Source organism: Pezoporus wallicus, unplaced genomic scaffold (assembly GCF_028554395.1).
Source record: "Pezoporus wallicus isolate ANWC-B61680 ecotype Strahan unplaced genomic scaffold, APGP_CSIRO_Pwel_v1 contig_5116, whole genome shotgun sequence".
Lineage (NCBI taxonomy): Eukaryota > Metazoa > Chordata > Aves > Psittaciformes > Psittacidae > Pezoporus > Pezoporus wallicus.
In genome coordinates, this window is record NW_026642000.1 from 284,417 (window position 1) to 298,309 (window position 13,893).

General features: G+C 36.9%; 1 protein-coding gene across 5 annotated transcripts in view; it reads left to right on the forward strand.

Moving 5' to 3' along the window:
- GAK (cyclin G associated kinase) overlaps positions 1 to 13,893 on the forward strand; it is a 71,208-nt gene that overhangs the window by 31,711 nt on the left and 25,604 nt on the right. For all 5 annotated transcript variants that reach the window (XM_057426498.1, XM_057426502.1, XM_057426499.1 and 2 more), the window contains exons 12-17: positions 4,374 to 4,423; positions 4,519 to 4,667; positions 7,382 to 7,504; positions 9,830 to 9,963; positions 11,171 to 11,365; positions 12,405 to 12,522. In XM_057426498.1, the coding sequence (XP_057282481.1) occupies positions 4,374 to 4,423; positions 4,519 to 4,667; positions 7,382 to 7,504; positions 9,830 to 9,963; positions 11,171 to 11,365; positions 12,405 to 12,522 (769 nt within the window). The remainder of the gene's footprint in view (positions 1 to 4,373; positions 4,424 to 4,518; positions 4,668 to 7,381; positions 7,505 to 9,829; positions 9,964 to 11,170; positions 11,366 to 12,404; positions 12,523 to 13,893) is intronic.

Here is a 13,893-nt window from a genome sequence, read left to right on the forward strand (position 1 = left end):
TCATATAAGGCTTTTGTGTATTTTGAATCTTAACTCTGTTTGACACTTCACTGAAATGCCAGGGCATGGAATTAACATGAGCAATACTTAATGTTATGTAGGACCTAAGGTAGTCCCAGGTTCTTTAGCTTTCACTGTGCTGTTGAGAGTCCCGCCACTGGGCTTGTACATTCTTAAGCTATTTGTGCTTTAACCAAGCTGAAGTGTTAATTCTTCGTTTGCATCTACTATAGAACATATCTGTCTGTCATGATCATTCTCTGCCTTCACAAACTTGTGGCTACAGCCAGTACCATCAGGGATGTGAGTGCCTCTTCTGCAGTTGCATCCTTGACTGCCTTTCCAAAACTCTTCAACCAGCATGAGACACAGACATTCTGGACAAACTAAAATGTCTCTTCCCTGTGCATTTTCCTCACCACACTTAAGGACTCCATGTGTTGGAGTCTGTCGTTTCATCAGGTAGGCGCTCTCCTTGCTTATCATTGCTTTCTGAATGTCGAGTTACTTCATTTTTATGCAGACTGGCTTCTTTCTAACTGAATGCAAACCACAAATGTAGTTAGTGTTGTGTAGCTGCTACAGAAAATGTTTGGGGTTTTGTTTGTTTTTTTTTTTTTTTGTTGTGTTTTTTTCCTCTCCCATGGCTGCCTTATCTTGATTCAAATTTTGGTCTTGTTTTACACTAATAAGTGATAAAGCCTGAAAACTGGTATGTCACAGGCTTCTAGGAACAGGAGATTGAATGAGGGCCATCTTGATTGTCCCCCAGGCCACCTCACTTGCAGGTGTTGCAGTTCTTGTTACAGATTTAGTTTAGGCAGAAACAGTTTATAGCTATGTAAGAGCACAGAGCAGCAGAGGTTTAGCCCTCTCTTGATAAAAACTGACTTAAAAGGAAGTACTGGGTGTATACACACATAGAGCCAATACGAACTGCTCTGTGAAGGGGCCTGATATGACAGAGTAGCATCTGTGTAAAAGGGAAGTTTGTTCCAGTAGATGTACCTGTTTGTGCCTGATATCTCAGCCTGCAGCCATGTGGCCTCAACATAGCTCTCTTCTGTTCATCTTGTTTATGATGCTGCTATGACCAGCTTTTATGCTTATTGAGGTCTGCATCCACAGAGGTTACAAATGCCCTGCCAAAAAAGCATACCAAAATGTTTTAAATATCCAGTCTCCACAGGTGTTGAAAAGCAGCATGCAAAAGTTAGGATCAGTCTTGTTTTGCTTTGTCGGAACAGTGTCTTTCATTGAAGAGATGATGATCTAACACTCGAGGGAACAATTGGCTGCCTTCTGTTGCTAGCTTTTGTTGCTTCTAAGGTAATTTTGCTTCTGGTTTGATGCTGCATTAATGCTTTATTTCATGGATCTTTGTGTTGCTTTAGGTAGTTGAATGATTAATTCAATTTTATGAAGTAAAACCAATTGGGAGTGGGTTGATGTGGATTTCAGTGCTGTATTTCTTCCCGGCTTTTAAAAATTAAACTGCAGAATTGTGGTTTTTAGCTAATGAATAGATATTTTTCTAATCTTGTGAGTGTAGAGATATCTGGAGGAAGATTGCTTAGTGTTAGAGCATTATTTAAGTTAAGGTGGTTTGTGTGCTTACACTGTAGCTTTGCTGCTTCGTCTGTCATTCTTTATTCTTTCCCATCTTCCGCTGTTAGTAACACAAGGTAACGATGCAGTATTGTAGAATTTTGTGCTTTATGCTAACTAGTTGATTTTGTGAATTGTTACTTTTAATTGAATTTTTAATTTGATTTGCTGGAATGATTTTATTTAATATTAGTTATGGTATTTAGTGCAGCTGTTCTCTGGCAAGATTGATAATGCCAACCATTAACACAGTGAAAAGTTTTCAACATCTAATTAAAACTTCTGATTTTGTTAAGGTATTTGGTCTGAAAAATGAGCATATCTTCTTTGCTAGTTTTCCCACTGGACTTCTCACTGAATACCATGAAGTTACCTGGTATCATCACAAAAGTGACTAAATATTGGTATCCTAAAATACTTTCGTGTTTGAGTTAATTAGAGCTTTAAAAAGCACACTGTTTTCCATATAGATTACAAGCCAGAAATACTCCATGCAGTCTTTTGGTTTGTTTCTGTGTTCTTCTACCCTTATCACCTGCCAACAACATCACTAAGTAAATAAAATTTCTGCTGTCAACGAAAGACCTTATTCTAATTTATAGTTACAGGAATGTTGTAACTGAATAAGTAGGAATGCTTACCAGTTACACACTGATAAACACAGTTGGTTTTGTTTTGTTTTGTTTTTTTTTTAAACTTCCTGCTGCTTAAAGCAATCTCTGTTACCAGTCTGACATGAAACACTTCTCTAAAACCAGTGTAGCTTAGCTGATGTTCAAGCTTTTTACTAAAATAGCTTTGAAGTAAAGTTCAAGGAATAGTAATTTATGGACGGGGTCACATGTTTTAGGAGACTTTTGCTGATTTTGCAGTTTAGCAGCTACATTTTAATTATGCATTCTGATGCTTTTCCAGTTGTTACAGGCATACATTTTTTTCTGCAAAACAGCAAGCTTGAATTGGCTGTGCTCTGATGTAGACATACCAAGCTTTACTTTTTCAGCAGTGTGTGTATGGTGAGATCCAAGGTCTTAATAATTTTAATTTGGATAAATGTAAAAAGCAAGTCTGAATTTAATGGTGTTGCTAGTAAGAAGTCAGTATGTGAATGTGTTCCCAAAGGAATGTGTGAGGATTGTTGATTTTTGCTCTTACTAATTCTGTGCTTCTGCTTCTAGTTGCTGCGTATCTTCAGTGCTGTAACACTGAGGTTATAATGGTTCTTTGTTCTCAGGCTATTGTATTAGATGGTTCTTTATATCAAAAATAGTTGATATAGTTAGAATCATCTGCATGTTTTCTTGCTTGAAGCTGGTGGGTGTAGGCGGCAAGTAATGGTTGACACTTTGCAGTCTTATGAAGGACTATGCTCATCACTAATTTTAGTAAGAAATCTTGATTAGCTGTGAATGTAAATTTCTGCCTTAATTAGTTTGTTTACCACAACATTACACTTGAGCTACATGATTAAGTTACGTACTTTCAAAGATGAAGAATTTTGAAATAGTTGTTACTCGGCCATTTTGTCTACGTCCTTATACAAGATTTTCCAAGGTTGCCTTTTTTTTTTGTGATTTCAATTCCCTTGAGGCCTTGGGTTGTCACTGGTTGATAGGACACTGATTATGCCGTTCTAAGTAAATACTGTTTAATGTGTTTTTCAAAACAATTGTTCTTGCTTTATCTAAAATTATCCTCCCAATCCTTGTAAATTCAATAATCTTTTACTGAATCCCTCCAGCCTCCTTCAGTTTTAGTAGGAAGCAGTAAGGAATCAAAGCATATGTTTCAAAATTTGAGTGCAGTATTTAGGTCTGCTCTTTCAAGCGGTGTCTTGAAACTTCATAGTGCTATAGAAGTTGTGCTTTGCTAGTGCCTCTGCATTCCTTAAACATGCATTATAGGGATGTCTAAACCAAATTCTGTAGGTGAGGTTTGTTTTTACTTTGCCAATCAGGAGTGCAGACCTCTGTGATTATGCCAAAGAGTCTATGTGATTGTACTTAAGAATATTGGCCTGCACTGGGGCTCTTCATTCTTTTTCTCAAGCTTTTTTTTGTCCTACTACATAGCGGATACCCTATAAACAAACATTATTGTGGTCTTAATAAATTATTGGCATAATGTGAATGAGGTAACAATGGAAGGAATGGACCTAAATATAAAAAAAATCACTGGGAGAGTGAAAAAGGCTGCCCTTTAAAACTGTGCACAACTATATGAGAAAGTTAAGTAATGATCAAAGCCTTGCTCACTGTGGGAGTTTTGGAAATGAATTTTTTGAGGAATGAGTTAAATGAGGATCAGATATTCAGGTATCCTCTGTTCATATCAAATCCAGAAAATGGGCAGCATGGCCATCTGAGCCAGATAATAACACGCCAGAGTTACGTAATTTAACATGTAAAGTTTCAACAAATAATCCTTGTTTTAAGATAATGTTTTACTCTGTTAAAGATGCTAATGCATCCTCATTGGACTTTCATACTGTTACCTACAGTGAATGTTTATCAGTAAGAGGAATGAGTTAAGCATTGAAGGCATCTGTACAAAATCCCCAGAGGTGGTTTTGTTGCAATTGATGTAAATGAGTAACTGTTCAAATACATGTCTGTTTTGGAAGCCTTGAAGTGTGAGGTAGCAAGCTTCAGATGAAAGTAGTGAAGCATTTGTGGGAAGGGGGTGTAGCCTGAGAGACCTGGGGCTTGGACTTTCATCTTGAATGGATTATTTCCTGGTGTTAACTTCAATTTGTTCTGTTTCAGTTATGCAAAAGGAGACTTGGATATATCTTACATCACTTCCAGAATTGCTGGTATGATGACTGTGTGTGTCTTAAGAATAATTTGGTTGCTCTTAATGTGTGAAAAAAGTGAGTACTTCATCTGGTGTTTGTTGTTCTGTCTTCAGTGATGTCCTTTCCAGCTGAAGGTGTAGAATCTGCCATCAAAAATAACATAGAAGATGTGCGGTTATGTCTAGACTCTAAACATCCTGGCCACTATGCTGTGTACAATCTCTCTCCAAGAACGTACCGTCCTTCCAGGTTCCATAATAGGGTTTGTATAGTTACTGTTTTTTTCTGGAAAAGGTTTTTCAACACAATGTCTCGGTTATGCATTCAGTTTTTTATTGTGAAATATGTTAAAGTAGCCTATATAATCAAAAAGATGACAAAAGAATTAGGTATAAACATGAGGTAAAGAATAATCTGTATCTGCTTGCCTTTGCTTTCAGTCTAAACTTAACTGATTAAAGACTGATCTTTAACCTTACTGACTAAAGTCTATGTTTCCTAGGCTAGTAATATCTTTGAGAACATGACATTTTTCAGGCCTAAATGGAGAATACTTAACTGAAAATGTTACTAAAATGTCAGTCTCCTCTAAATCCAGAGGTTTCCCTTTATCAAAAGTGGTACTCCTTTGACTGATATACAGAACGTGTTTACTGGGCTTTCTCAGTTTCTTTCTGCATACCATTTGACTCCCATATGGCTCAGCCCTATCTGACTGCTTGTTGCTACTTCTTGAAATATTGGTATAGCTTAGCTGAGCCTCCATAAGCCTTTCTGGCTATTTCTCTGATACTAAAATGAAGACCTCTGCCTAATTCAGTAACAGGGTAGTGAGGACCACCTGTTAGGTGCTGACAGAGTCTGTTCCGAAGTACACCTCAATTGACTTGTAAGTAGCTCAACAGTGGAGACTGTGTTGTGAATTGTCTAGACCTGGACACATTAAACCTCACCTTAAATACTCTGTAGTGATCATAACCCTTCCCTGCAAATACTGACTCCCCAGAGGAGAGTCTAGAAACATTATTTATCACAGGGAACCCCTTTTGGGTCTTATCCTGCAGAGTAATCCTTAGCATTACTTAGGTTATCCAAGTTCACTTAAACTGTCAGGCTGAGGTATGTTTAATGTATTCTCTCTAGTGCTTGTCATTCCTTCTTATTCCTTTGTTTTTCCTTGTAAACCTCCTGTATAATTCATTTGGAGCAGGTACCTCAAAACATAAGCTTCAGCGGTACTTTTTAGCTCTAGATTACTGGAAAGTCTACCAAGGCTGACAGTGAACTGATTTATTCCTCATCATACAAAGGTATCGATCTCTGTTTATGGAATGATAAATTCTGTAACTGGGAGATCATTTACCCTAGGGATAACTTTTTGGTTATGCAGTGCAAGTCTGAGGTGCCTGTACACTGATATTCCTGATGTATTGGGACTGTGAGTGGTTAATAGGAGCAAAGCTAAATCAACCAGTGGTCTTGGACTGTTCTGGTCTGTATTTGTCATTAATTTTGTCTTTGATCTTTATTTTGCTGGGAAGTAATAGTAGTTCATAACTTGTCAAAACATTATAAGTTCCTGTCTACTTTATTGGCTAGGAGTATTTAGTGAATTCCTACAAAACCGTTTTTTTTTAAATGGAAGACAAAAGCAGCTATTTTACTTGAAAACCAGTCTTTAAATGTATTGGGGAAATTTTTGCTATCAATCTATTTAATTCAGGTGCACAGTGAACAATACTGACTTGAATTCATTATCAGTGCTGAGTGACAGCAGCCGTGTAGGAAGCTAAGGAAGCTTAGTTTTTCTCTAGTGCCTGCAAAAGATGATTATGGCAAGACTTAAACTTTATCAGAGGAGACCAGCTTCTGATCTTCTTAACTCTGATACTTTTTTTTAGTGGGTATTTATGAAACTATGTTTTCTTGCTGTATGTTATCTGTATGTAACTTTTACAGATTTCTTTAACCTAAACTAATGGTAGTTTTGAAGTCATCTTTGCTAGTTTTGAGTCCTGCTTGGAACAGGTTGTTTATAGAGGTAGTGTTGTATGGTACACATCTTTTAACAAAAGTAGCATTTGAGTGGAAGGTGAAGGGTAAATCAGAAAAAGTCCGTTTTTTTTTTTCTTTTTTGGATACACCTGCTTTTCTAGACTGTTTGCTGGATTGTAGCTGCAATGCTGCAATATGATTTTCACTGCTGTTGTAATATTTGAGATGTACTGAAGCCCACATTGAATCCTGTAGGGAACTGGAATATAAGAATAAAATAAATAAAAGCCTTAGCTTTTATTTATTTAGTGATGACTTTGCTTAAGCTTTCACTGACAAAAGAATGCTCAACTTAAGCATTTTTTTTTCTAAATTAAAATACTAGAATACAGTGAAACTGTAGGGGACTTTGTAGGTCAGACTTTCTTTCAGTCTTTTTTTTGTCAGCTTGGCACAAAAATAATCCAGATGAGAATCTTTTGTGATAATTGATTCAGGTAATTAATCTCAGAGTAACCCTCATATACTGCATTCTTACTGGACTATGATTTTAAGAATATAGACTCTCAGTAGTAAAGATGATTATTTGATAATGTTTTGTAGTACTAATTGCAGAAGGAATATTAACTGTTGAGGCCCTTTGAATAAAGGACAAATGTAAAGGCAAACAAAGTCTTTCTGGTTTTCTTTTTTGCTTAAGAGTATGTTAACACATGTTGAAAGATCTTTATCTGAAATTTTTTTTGGAACAAGAAATCTGAGTTCTTAATACTCCTAGTGCAGGACATTATAGACAGGACTGGAATTATATTGCACTTTGTTCTACAAAGTGTGAGACTACTTTTCTTGCATGTCTTGCTTAATTTCTACCTGAAGGTGGCATTAAATTATAAAATCGCCTCTTATACCCACAGCTTATCCTATGTAAATGTTTGTGACTGCGTGATCTAATCTCTCACCTCTGTTTCTCTCTTGCTGCAGGTTTCTGAATGTGGCTGGCCAGCAAGACGAGCACCAAATCTTCAGAATCTCTATAGCATATGCAAGAACATGCATTTATGGCTGAAACAAGACCAGAAAAATGTTTGCATTGTGCACTGCCTTGTAAGAAATTAAGTCTGAAATGTTTTGCTCAATACTTTAAATTTTGAATAAGGATGCTAGTATCTACTCATTTTGTGAGTTTTATTGGCTATCTTTACTGTGACACCTGGGTTTGATTCCATCCTACTGTGTTTTTAGGAAAGGTGTTTGCATAAATTTTCTCCTTGCTACATGCTTACTAAATAAATTTTCTTCCATGCTATATGCTTACTTGCATGTAGCATGGAAGGCACTATATAGGTGGGACTAAAGCAAAGTAGGCTTTGGGAGAATCAGCTCTGTTATTTCAGTCTTCTGCTTTTTTGTTCATGCTTTATGAATGACAGGTGGGTGTACACTGCATTTCTAGCTACTGTTGATTCAGAATCAGGTAGAGCTTCCTCATCTCTTAATCACTCCTGTAGAGGTTTGCAGTAGCACAGTGAGTTTAGATACTTCATTGTAATTTGAGTGATCCAGTTGAAAACAAGCAGTTGAAAACAACTGCAGCTACAGTTAAGTCTTTCTGGACTGGCAGTTTTAACTGGCATTGTGTTCTACTGATATCACAAGACTGTAGCACATATGGCAGAGACTGGAGTAACTCTTGGACATCTGTAGTAAAACTTTGCTCTATGTAATTATCTGGGGCCATGCAGTGGTGGAAATCCTTGAAAATTTGCCCAGCTTTAAGAAGGTGTGAGTACAAGATTATCTTAGTGGAACTTAACGGCCAAGACTTGCAACTGAGTATGCTGCAGCTCTTTTAAGTGTGCTTCAGGTAACTGTTTGACCTGTGTTTAAATGAACCAAGTTAAGATAATTATATACACACTGTGAAAGGTACTTTATTTCTTAAAGGTTATTCCTTTTCAAAATAGTTTACACACAAAACTCCTCTAGCTTTTTGAGGCTTTGGGTCAAAACTTATGCTCAAAAATCTAGATTTTTCTGATAATTGTTTTTTTTTTTTTCTGCCTTAAGGACTGTTCGTGCCTGAAGATTGTTTGATTTTGTAGCCAATATCCATCATCCTTGTAAAAACATGTGGGGAAAAATGTAAATTCTTACTGTCTTGTCTCCGGGAGTGTTTCTTTTTCCCCCATTCTGCAACTTATCAAGCTTCTTTCTGAAGTGCAAGGTTCTGTCGTCAGTTTTGTTTACCAATGTGTGAGAGATTTTTTTTGAATCCTGCATTTCTGGTTGTAAGGTAGTCTTTAAACTCATGTGAGGTTTTTGGCTGACTTCATGTCATAGTTGCTAAGGGTTTGCTGTGACTTGCTTGCTGACCTCTTTGTATAATGACTTCTCTTCCCTCCCTCTGATGGTTGAATTTGGAAGTGGTGGTGTAATGCAAGTGTACATAGGTCACTGCTTGTTATTCTGATCAGTGTCGTATTTAATATTTTGTCGTAAGTGTAGACGTTTCAGTGTAGGGACAATATTTGTGTTCCATCTGTGTGACATTTAACTGAAAAGCAGGTTCCAGCCCATAGAATCAAAAACTAGTTTAGTGACTTCTGGAAATCATTGGGCTTGCTACAGTAGTGATACTCTTGCTGAACTGCTTTTTAAATATCTGTCTGGAAGACCTTCTTTTCATTAATCTAAGTAATGGTTGGAATAGAAGCCTGGCTTTCAAGAAAACATACTAGAAATGGTTGAAGAAAACCATCTCTTCTTCCCCATCTCCACACTTACATGACAAATGATTTACAAAAAAGAACATGTTCTTTACAACTAGCAAAAACGCCTTGAGAGGTCCTGTTCTGTCAGCCTTTACCTCTTCTGAATCATCAGTCTCTTATGTAACATAAGGGTAGTCTCAGATGTGTGTAGCCATGGTTCTTGCAGAAAGAAGTTCAGTGTTCCTGTTTCCTTCACTTAGTCTGTGGCAAGTCATTAATGTTGGGCAGTTACAGTCAGAAGACTGAAGAGTTTAGTGTGGGTTAGTTCTTCTGAATCTTAGGGCTTCTTCTGTAGCAGAAGTCCGTGGTTATCAACCAAAACCAGTGCTGAACTGGGGTTTCTTGTAGTATTCAGGAAACGAACTTAAAGATGTGTATTAGTGATAGTAACATGAAGACAAAAATAGTTCTAAGCTAAAGCAGTTATTCACATTTAAGCAAGCAGATACGTAGTACCTTTTGTATGGTGTGGAAATCAATAAAACTTTTCACATTCAAATACAGCCTTAAAATGTAATGATCACACTAGACCTTGGACTTTGTTACATTGAATAAGGAGATAGAATGTTCTTCAGTAACTTCTGTAATTTTTTTTTCCTAGGTTTAATAGGAGTTACAACTTTTTTTGGTGTTTTTTGTTTTTATTTTATTTTTGTAGGATGGAAGAGCAGCATCCGCTGTGGTAGTTTGTTCTTTTCTGTGTTTTTGTCGTCTCTTCACTACTGCTGAAGCTGCGGTTTATATGTTCAGTATGAAGCGCTGCCCTCCTGGCATTTGGCCTTCTCATAAAAGGTATGGTAGCAGTCTGTAGGATACCATTGAAGCAAGTAGTTACACAGTTGTGAATATGCTACTATTTTTAAAGGATGCTTTTTAGGAAGATATATTATTTCAATAGTGTCTGTGTTTGAATAGCTAAGTACTTGGAAAAATGGGTCTATCATGAGTAGCAAAAGTAGTTCTGAATTTTGTGAGCCCTTAAGTTACCCATTATGTTCTTATTAAAAGTGGGTCAAGTATAGCCTGTAGTGAAGAAATGTTAGGAATGAAAGCAAGAGTATGTGATGCTTTTGAATGATCTCAAGCCTTACACATGTGAAAGAGGATTTTGTCTTTATTCCACATTTGCTAGACTTACAGTAGGTTTTACTGTGTCAGAACATTGCAAGCTCTGTGAAAAGACCAGTCTTTTTTCTGTTTGGGTAGGAATGCCTCCTGCTTTTCAAAGGAGTGCATGCAGAAGGGATTTCATACACTTTGACAATGCTTTAAACTGATTCTGTGTTTTAATTTGATCGATGTTAAAATGGTGAAGTCTTGGTAGGAACTCTGATTGTAAGGGTGACTACTACATAAAGAATTAGATTTAGAAAGATAAGTTAAATATAGGTAACATTATGCTGTTGTACAGATTTACTTTGAGTGTGTTTACTGGGTGCTCTGAAAGGTAGCCTCTACTAATGAGGATAAACTTAAAGCCTATAGGAAGCTTTGACTTACTAACTTCAGAACTGTGCAACTTTGATCTGATGTGTAAGGAAAAATAAATACTTCCCCTAGTTCAGTATTTTAAGGCTTTTGGAAAGAGTAGATAGTTTGTTTCACAAGTGAATATATGTCAACCTACAGACCTAAGGCAGTATCTGGAGTTGTTTCGAAGGTGAGACATACATGCAGATGAGTTTGTATGAAGTGCTGTATTCAATTTTCTGGGCAGTATATGTCTGTTATGATGCAGGCTTTTGGACAGAAGCTGTTTCTGTCCTTACTTTGAGGCTGGCTAGGGATCATAAATATTTCTCCATGTTTCTATTTAATTTTCATGAAATTCTATAAAATTTGAATGTAATTTGCTGGAAGTGCTGTTAAGTTTTCCCAGTGTTCTATTGTTATCTGTTAGTGCTCAGTGGCTGGATATGACTGAAAGTAACTTGACCAGGAATTCACCCATTTTAGAATTTGGTTATCTGACTAAATTAGTACCTTTTGGTTTTGGCAGATACATCGAATATATGTGTGATATGATGGCTGAAGAGCCCATTATTCCTCACAGCAAGCCCATTCTGGTCAGATCAATCATCATGACTCCTGTTCCTCTTTTCAGTAAGCAGCGTAATGGTTGCAGGCCTTTTTGTGAAGTTTATGTAGGTGATGAGAGAGTAACCACTACCTCCCAGGAATATGACAAAATGAAGTAAGTGCAAGTTGTAATTTGTGCTGAAACAGCGTGTTCCATTTTTGTAGACTAACTTTAATCTGAAGGCCTTACTGTGAGAAGAAAGCATGATTTTGGGTGTGCCAGTTGAGCAGAAAGCTTCTTTAATATATGGAACATCTCCTCTGTCCCCTTTAGCTGATATGGAAAGGTAAATCATGGGGAAGAGACAATGTGGTTATAATAGCATGGACCTATTCCTGCAGAAAGTGCAGGAATGGATGCCACCTGAATGAAGATGGGTGGCATAGTGGGCACTGGGAGGCAGAGGTGAGCAAGACCTTTCTTCTTACTCCACATTGTATGAACTAGGAAGGTAGATCCCTGGTGTACATGTACTGAGTGAACATCATGCCTTAATCATGGAAACAGTAAGGGTCCCCCAGGCATGGTAGCTGCAAGGGGTGTGCTCATTAGTCTCTGTACAGCTCTGAAGTCTGCTACTGAAAATGGGTTCTATATTAATAGAACCCAGGAATTTCAAATGGTACTAGCAGTACTAGGTGTAGATAGTAATAAGCAGAGGAAAGATGAGAGAATACCAAGGTTCTTCTAGGGTTCCTAAAAATCCAAGCCCTTTATGGAATTTAGTTAATTTGAAGACAGCAGAAACAGAAACAGTTGTGGGGTGTTTTTATTTTTCTCTGCTACTGTCCCTTGGTGGGGCTCCTGACATAGCATTAGTGCAGCTACAGTTTTTCTCTGCATCTTTCTTTGTAACAGCTTTCTTTATACTATCCTGTCTCTTGCATTTCTGAGCAATCCTTGAAGATATTTCTCCTGTATTTGATTTGAGAACTACTGGTATAAATTTCTCTGTTGCTCTGCTGTAAGCAGCTGTTAATGTTGTTATTTTTGGAGCAGCTTTTAAGTTTTAATCATTTAGAGCTAATTCTTAACTGAAGCAGATTTTTATGGGTTGATATTGAGGGCCTTAGGTAAACCAAACTAAACATAAGGTGAGACGTACTGGTTTTCTTGTTAAATGAAATTAACTGTTTCTGTGTCTTTTCTTCAGGGAGTTTAAAATTGAAGATGGGAAAGCAGTAATTCCACTAGGTATAACAGTCCAGGGAGATGTTCTCATTGTGATCTATCATGCCAGGTCAACACTAGGAGGCCGACTTCAAGCCAAGGTAATAATTAATTTTAACAGCCTATGTGAAGGATTTGCTTTTTCTAGTTGCAGTTTTATATCATACTTGTATTTATGATATCATTAAGGACATGGATTTATTTGCTTTTCTTTGTCCGAAGAAATATGTGAGGTTTTAACCTACTTAGGAATTCAGCCTTTTCAAGCCTAATAAGTATGTCTGTCCTTAGTGCTCTGCAAGTAGATGCTTTCATAAGCATTTCTGGAAATTACTTCAGTAGTGATAGTTTATTATACTTGCATGGAAAGACTCTAGCCATTTTTTGAGGCATTGTTTGTTATATGTTAAGTTGCACAACAATAATTTTTTAATTCCGTTCATACAAACTGCAACCAAAACAAAAACGCCGCTCAGAAGTAAAATTCCAGGGACTGTCTGTAATAAATAGGTTAGAAAAATCCATTTGGATTTGTACTCCTTGTAGTCTATCTAATCTTTGCACTCTTATTTCTAGAGCTAGGTTGAATTTTTTTATAGCTGATTTTCTTACTGGTTTTTGTTCTCCTAGTGAGAATGCATGTTTCCTTTTTTAATTCAACTGTGGATGCAAATGAATTGCAAGATCACAAAACTTGTTAATGAAGCCTGTCTTCAAGTTTCTAAAAAAGAAGCATGTTGGTATATGTTGTTTTGTTGTGTTTTTTTTTTTTTTTTACTCCAGATGAGTAACCCAAATTAAACTTGGAGATCCATGTAAAAGGTAGGAAGGGGTAGTGCAAAGTTTAGGTTAACCTGGGGCATTGTGAAAATCGATCCAGAGGTTCTTCAGACAGTTTCCATACACATGACGCAAACAAGCATATTCATTTCAGCTATTACTGAAATGAATAGTTTTCCCTATGCTTTTTCTACTTTGTAGGAAGGTATTTTGTTGTGTTGCAGAGGTACAAGACTTCCTTAATGTTCCCAGAGTGTTAGGATGTTCTGGAAGAATCTGGTCCTTAAAACTGAAAGCTCAGTGAAATGGTTCTCTAATGTACAAAAATAACTAGTGCATTTTTCAAGGTCATCAGTGAGGAGGGTACAGAACTGATGAAAGCTCATCAGTTGGCTTACACTCCTGGTGGAACCTCAGTTTCACTGATAATAGGTTTTCTTTCATGTGGTTTCTCTGCCATTTAGTCACTGATTGGAAAAGATTAGAATTTTGTCATCTGTATGCTATGACACATTATACATCAATAGTGTTTTTGATGATCCTGGTTTGGTGCTTTGATGGAACAACATTCAATGTGTCCTTAGTTTCACATACTTCAAATTGCCCCTTGAACCTCTCCGCAGAAATGTCACGGAGATCAACAACCACGTTTCAATATTGCTCTTAAGAGCCTAGATCTGGGCACTGTGAAT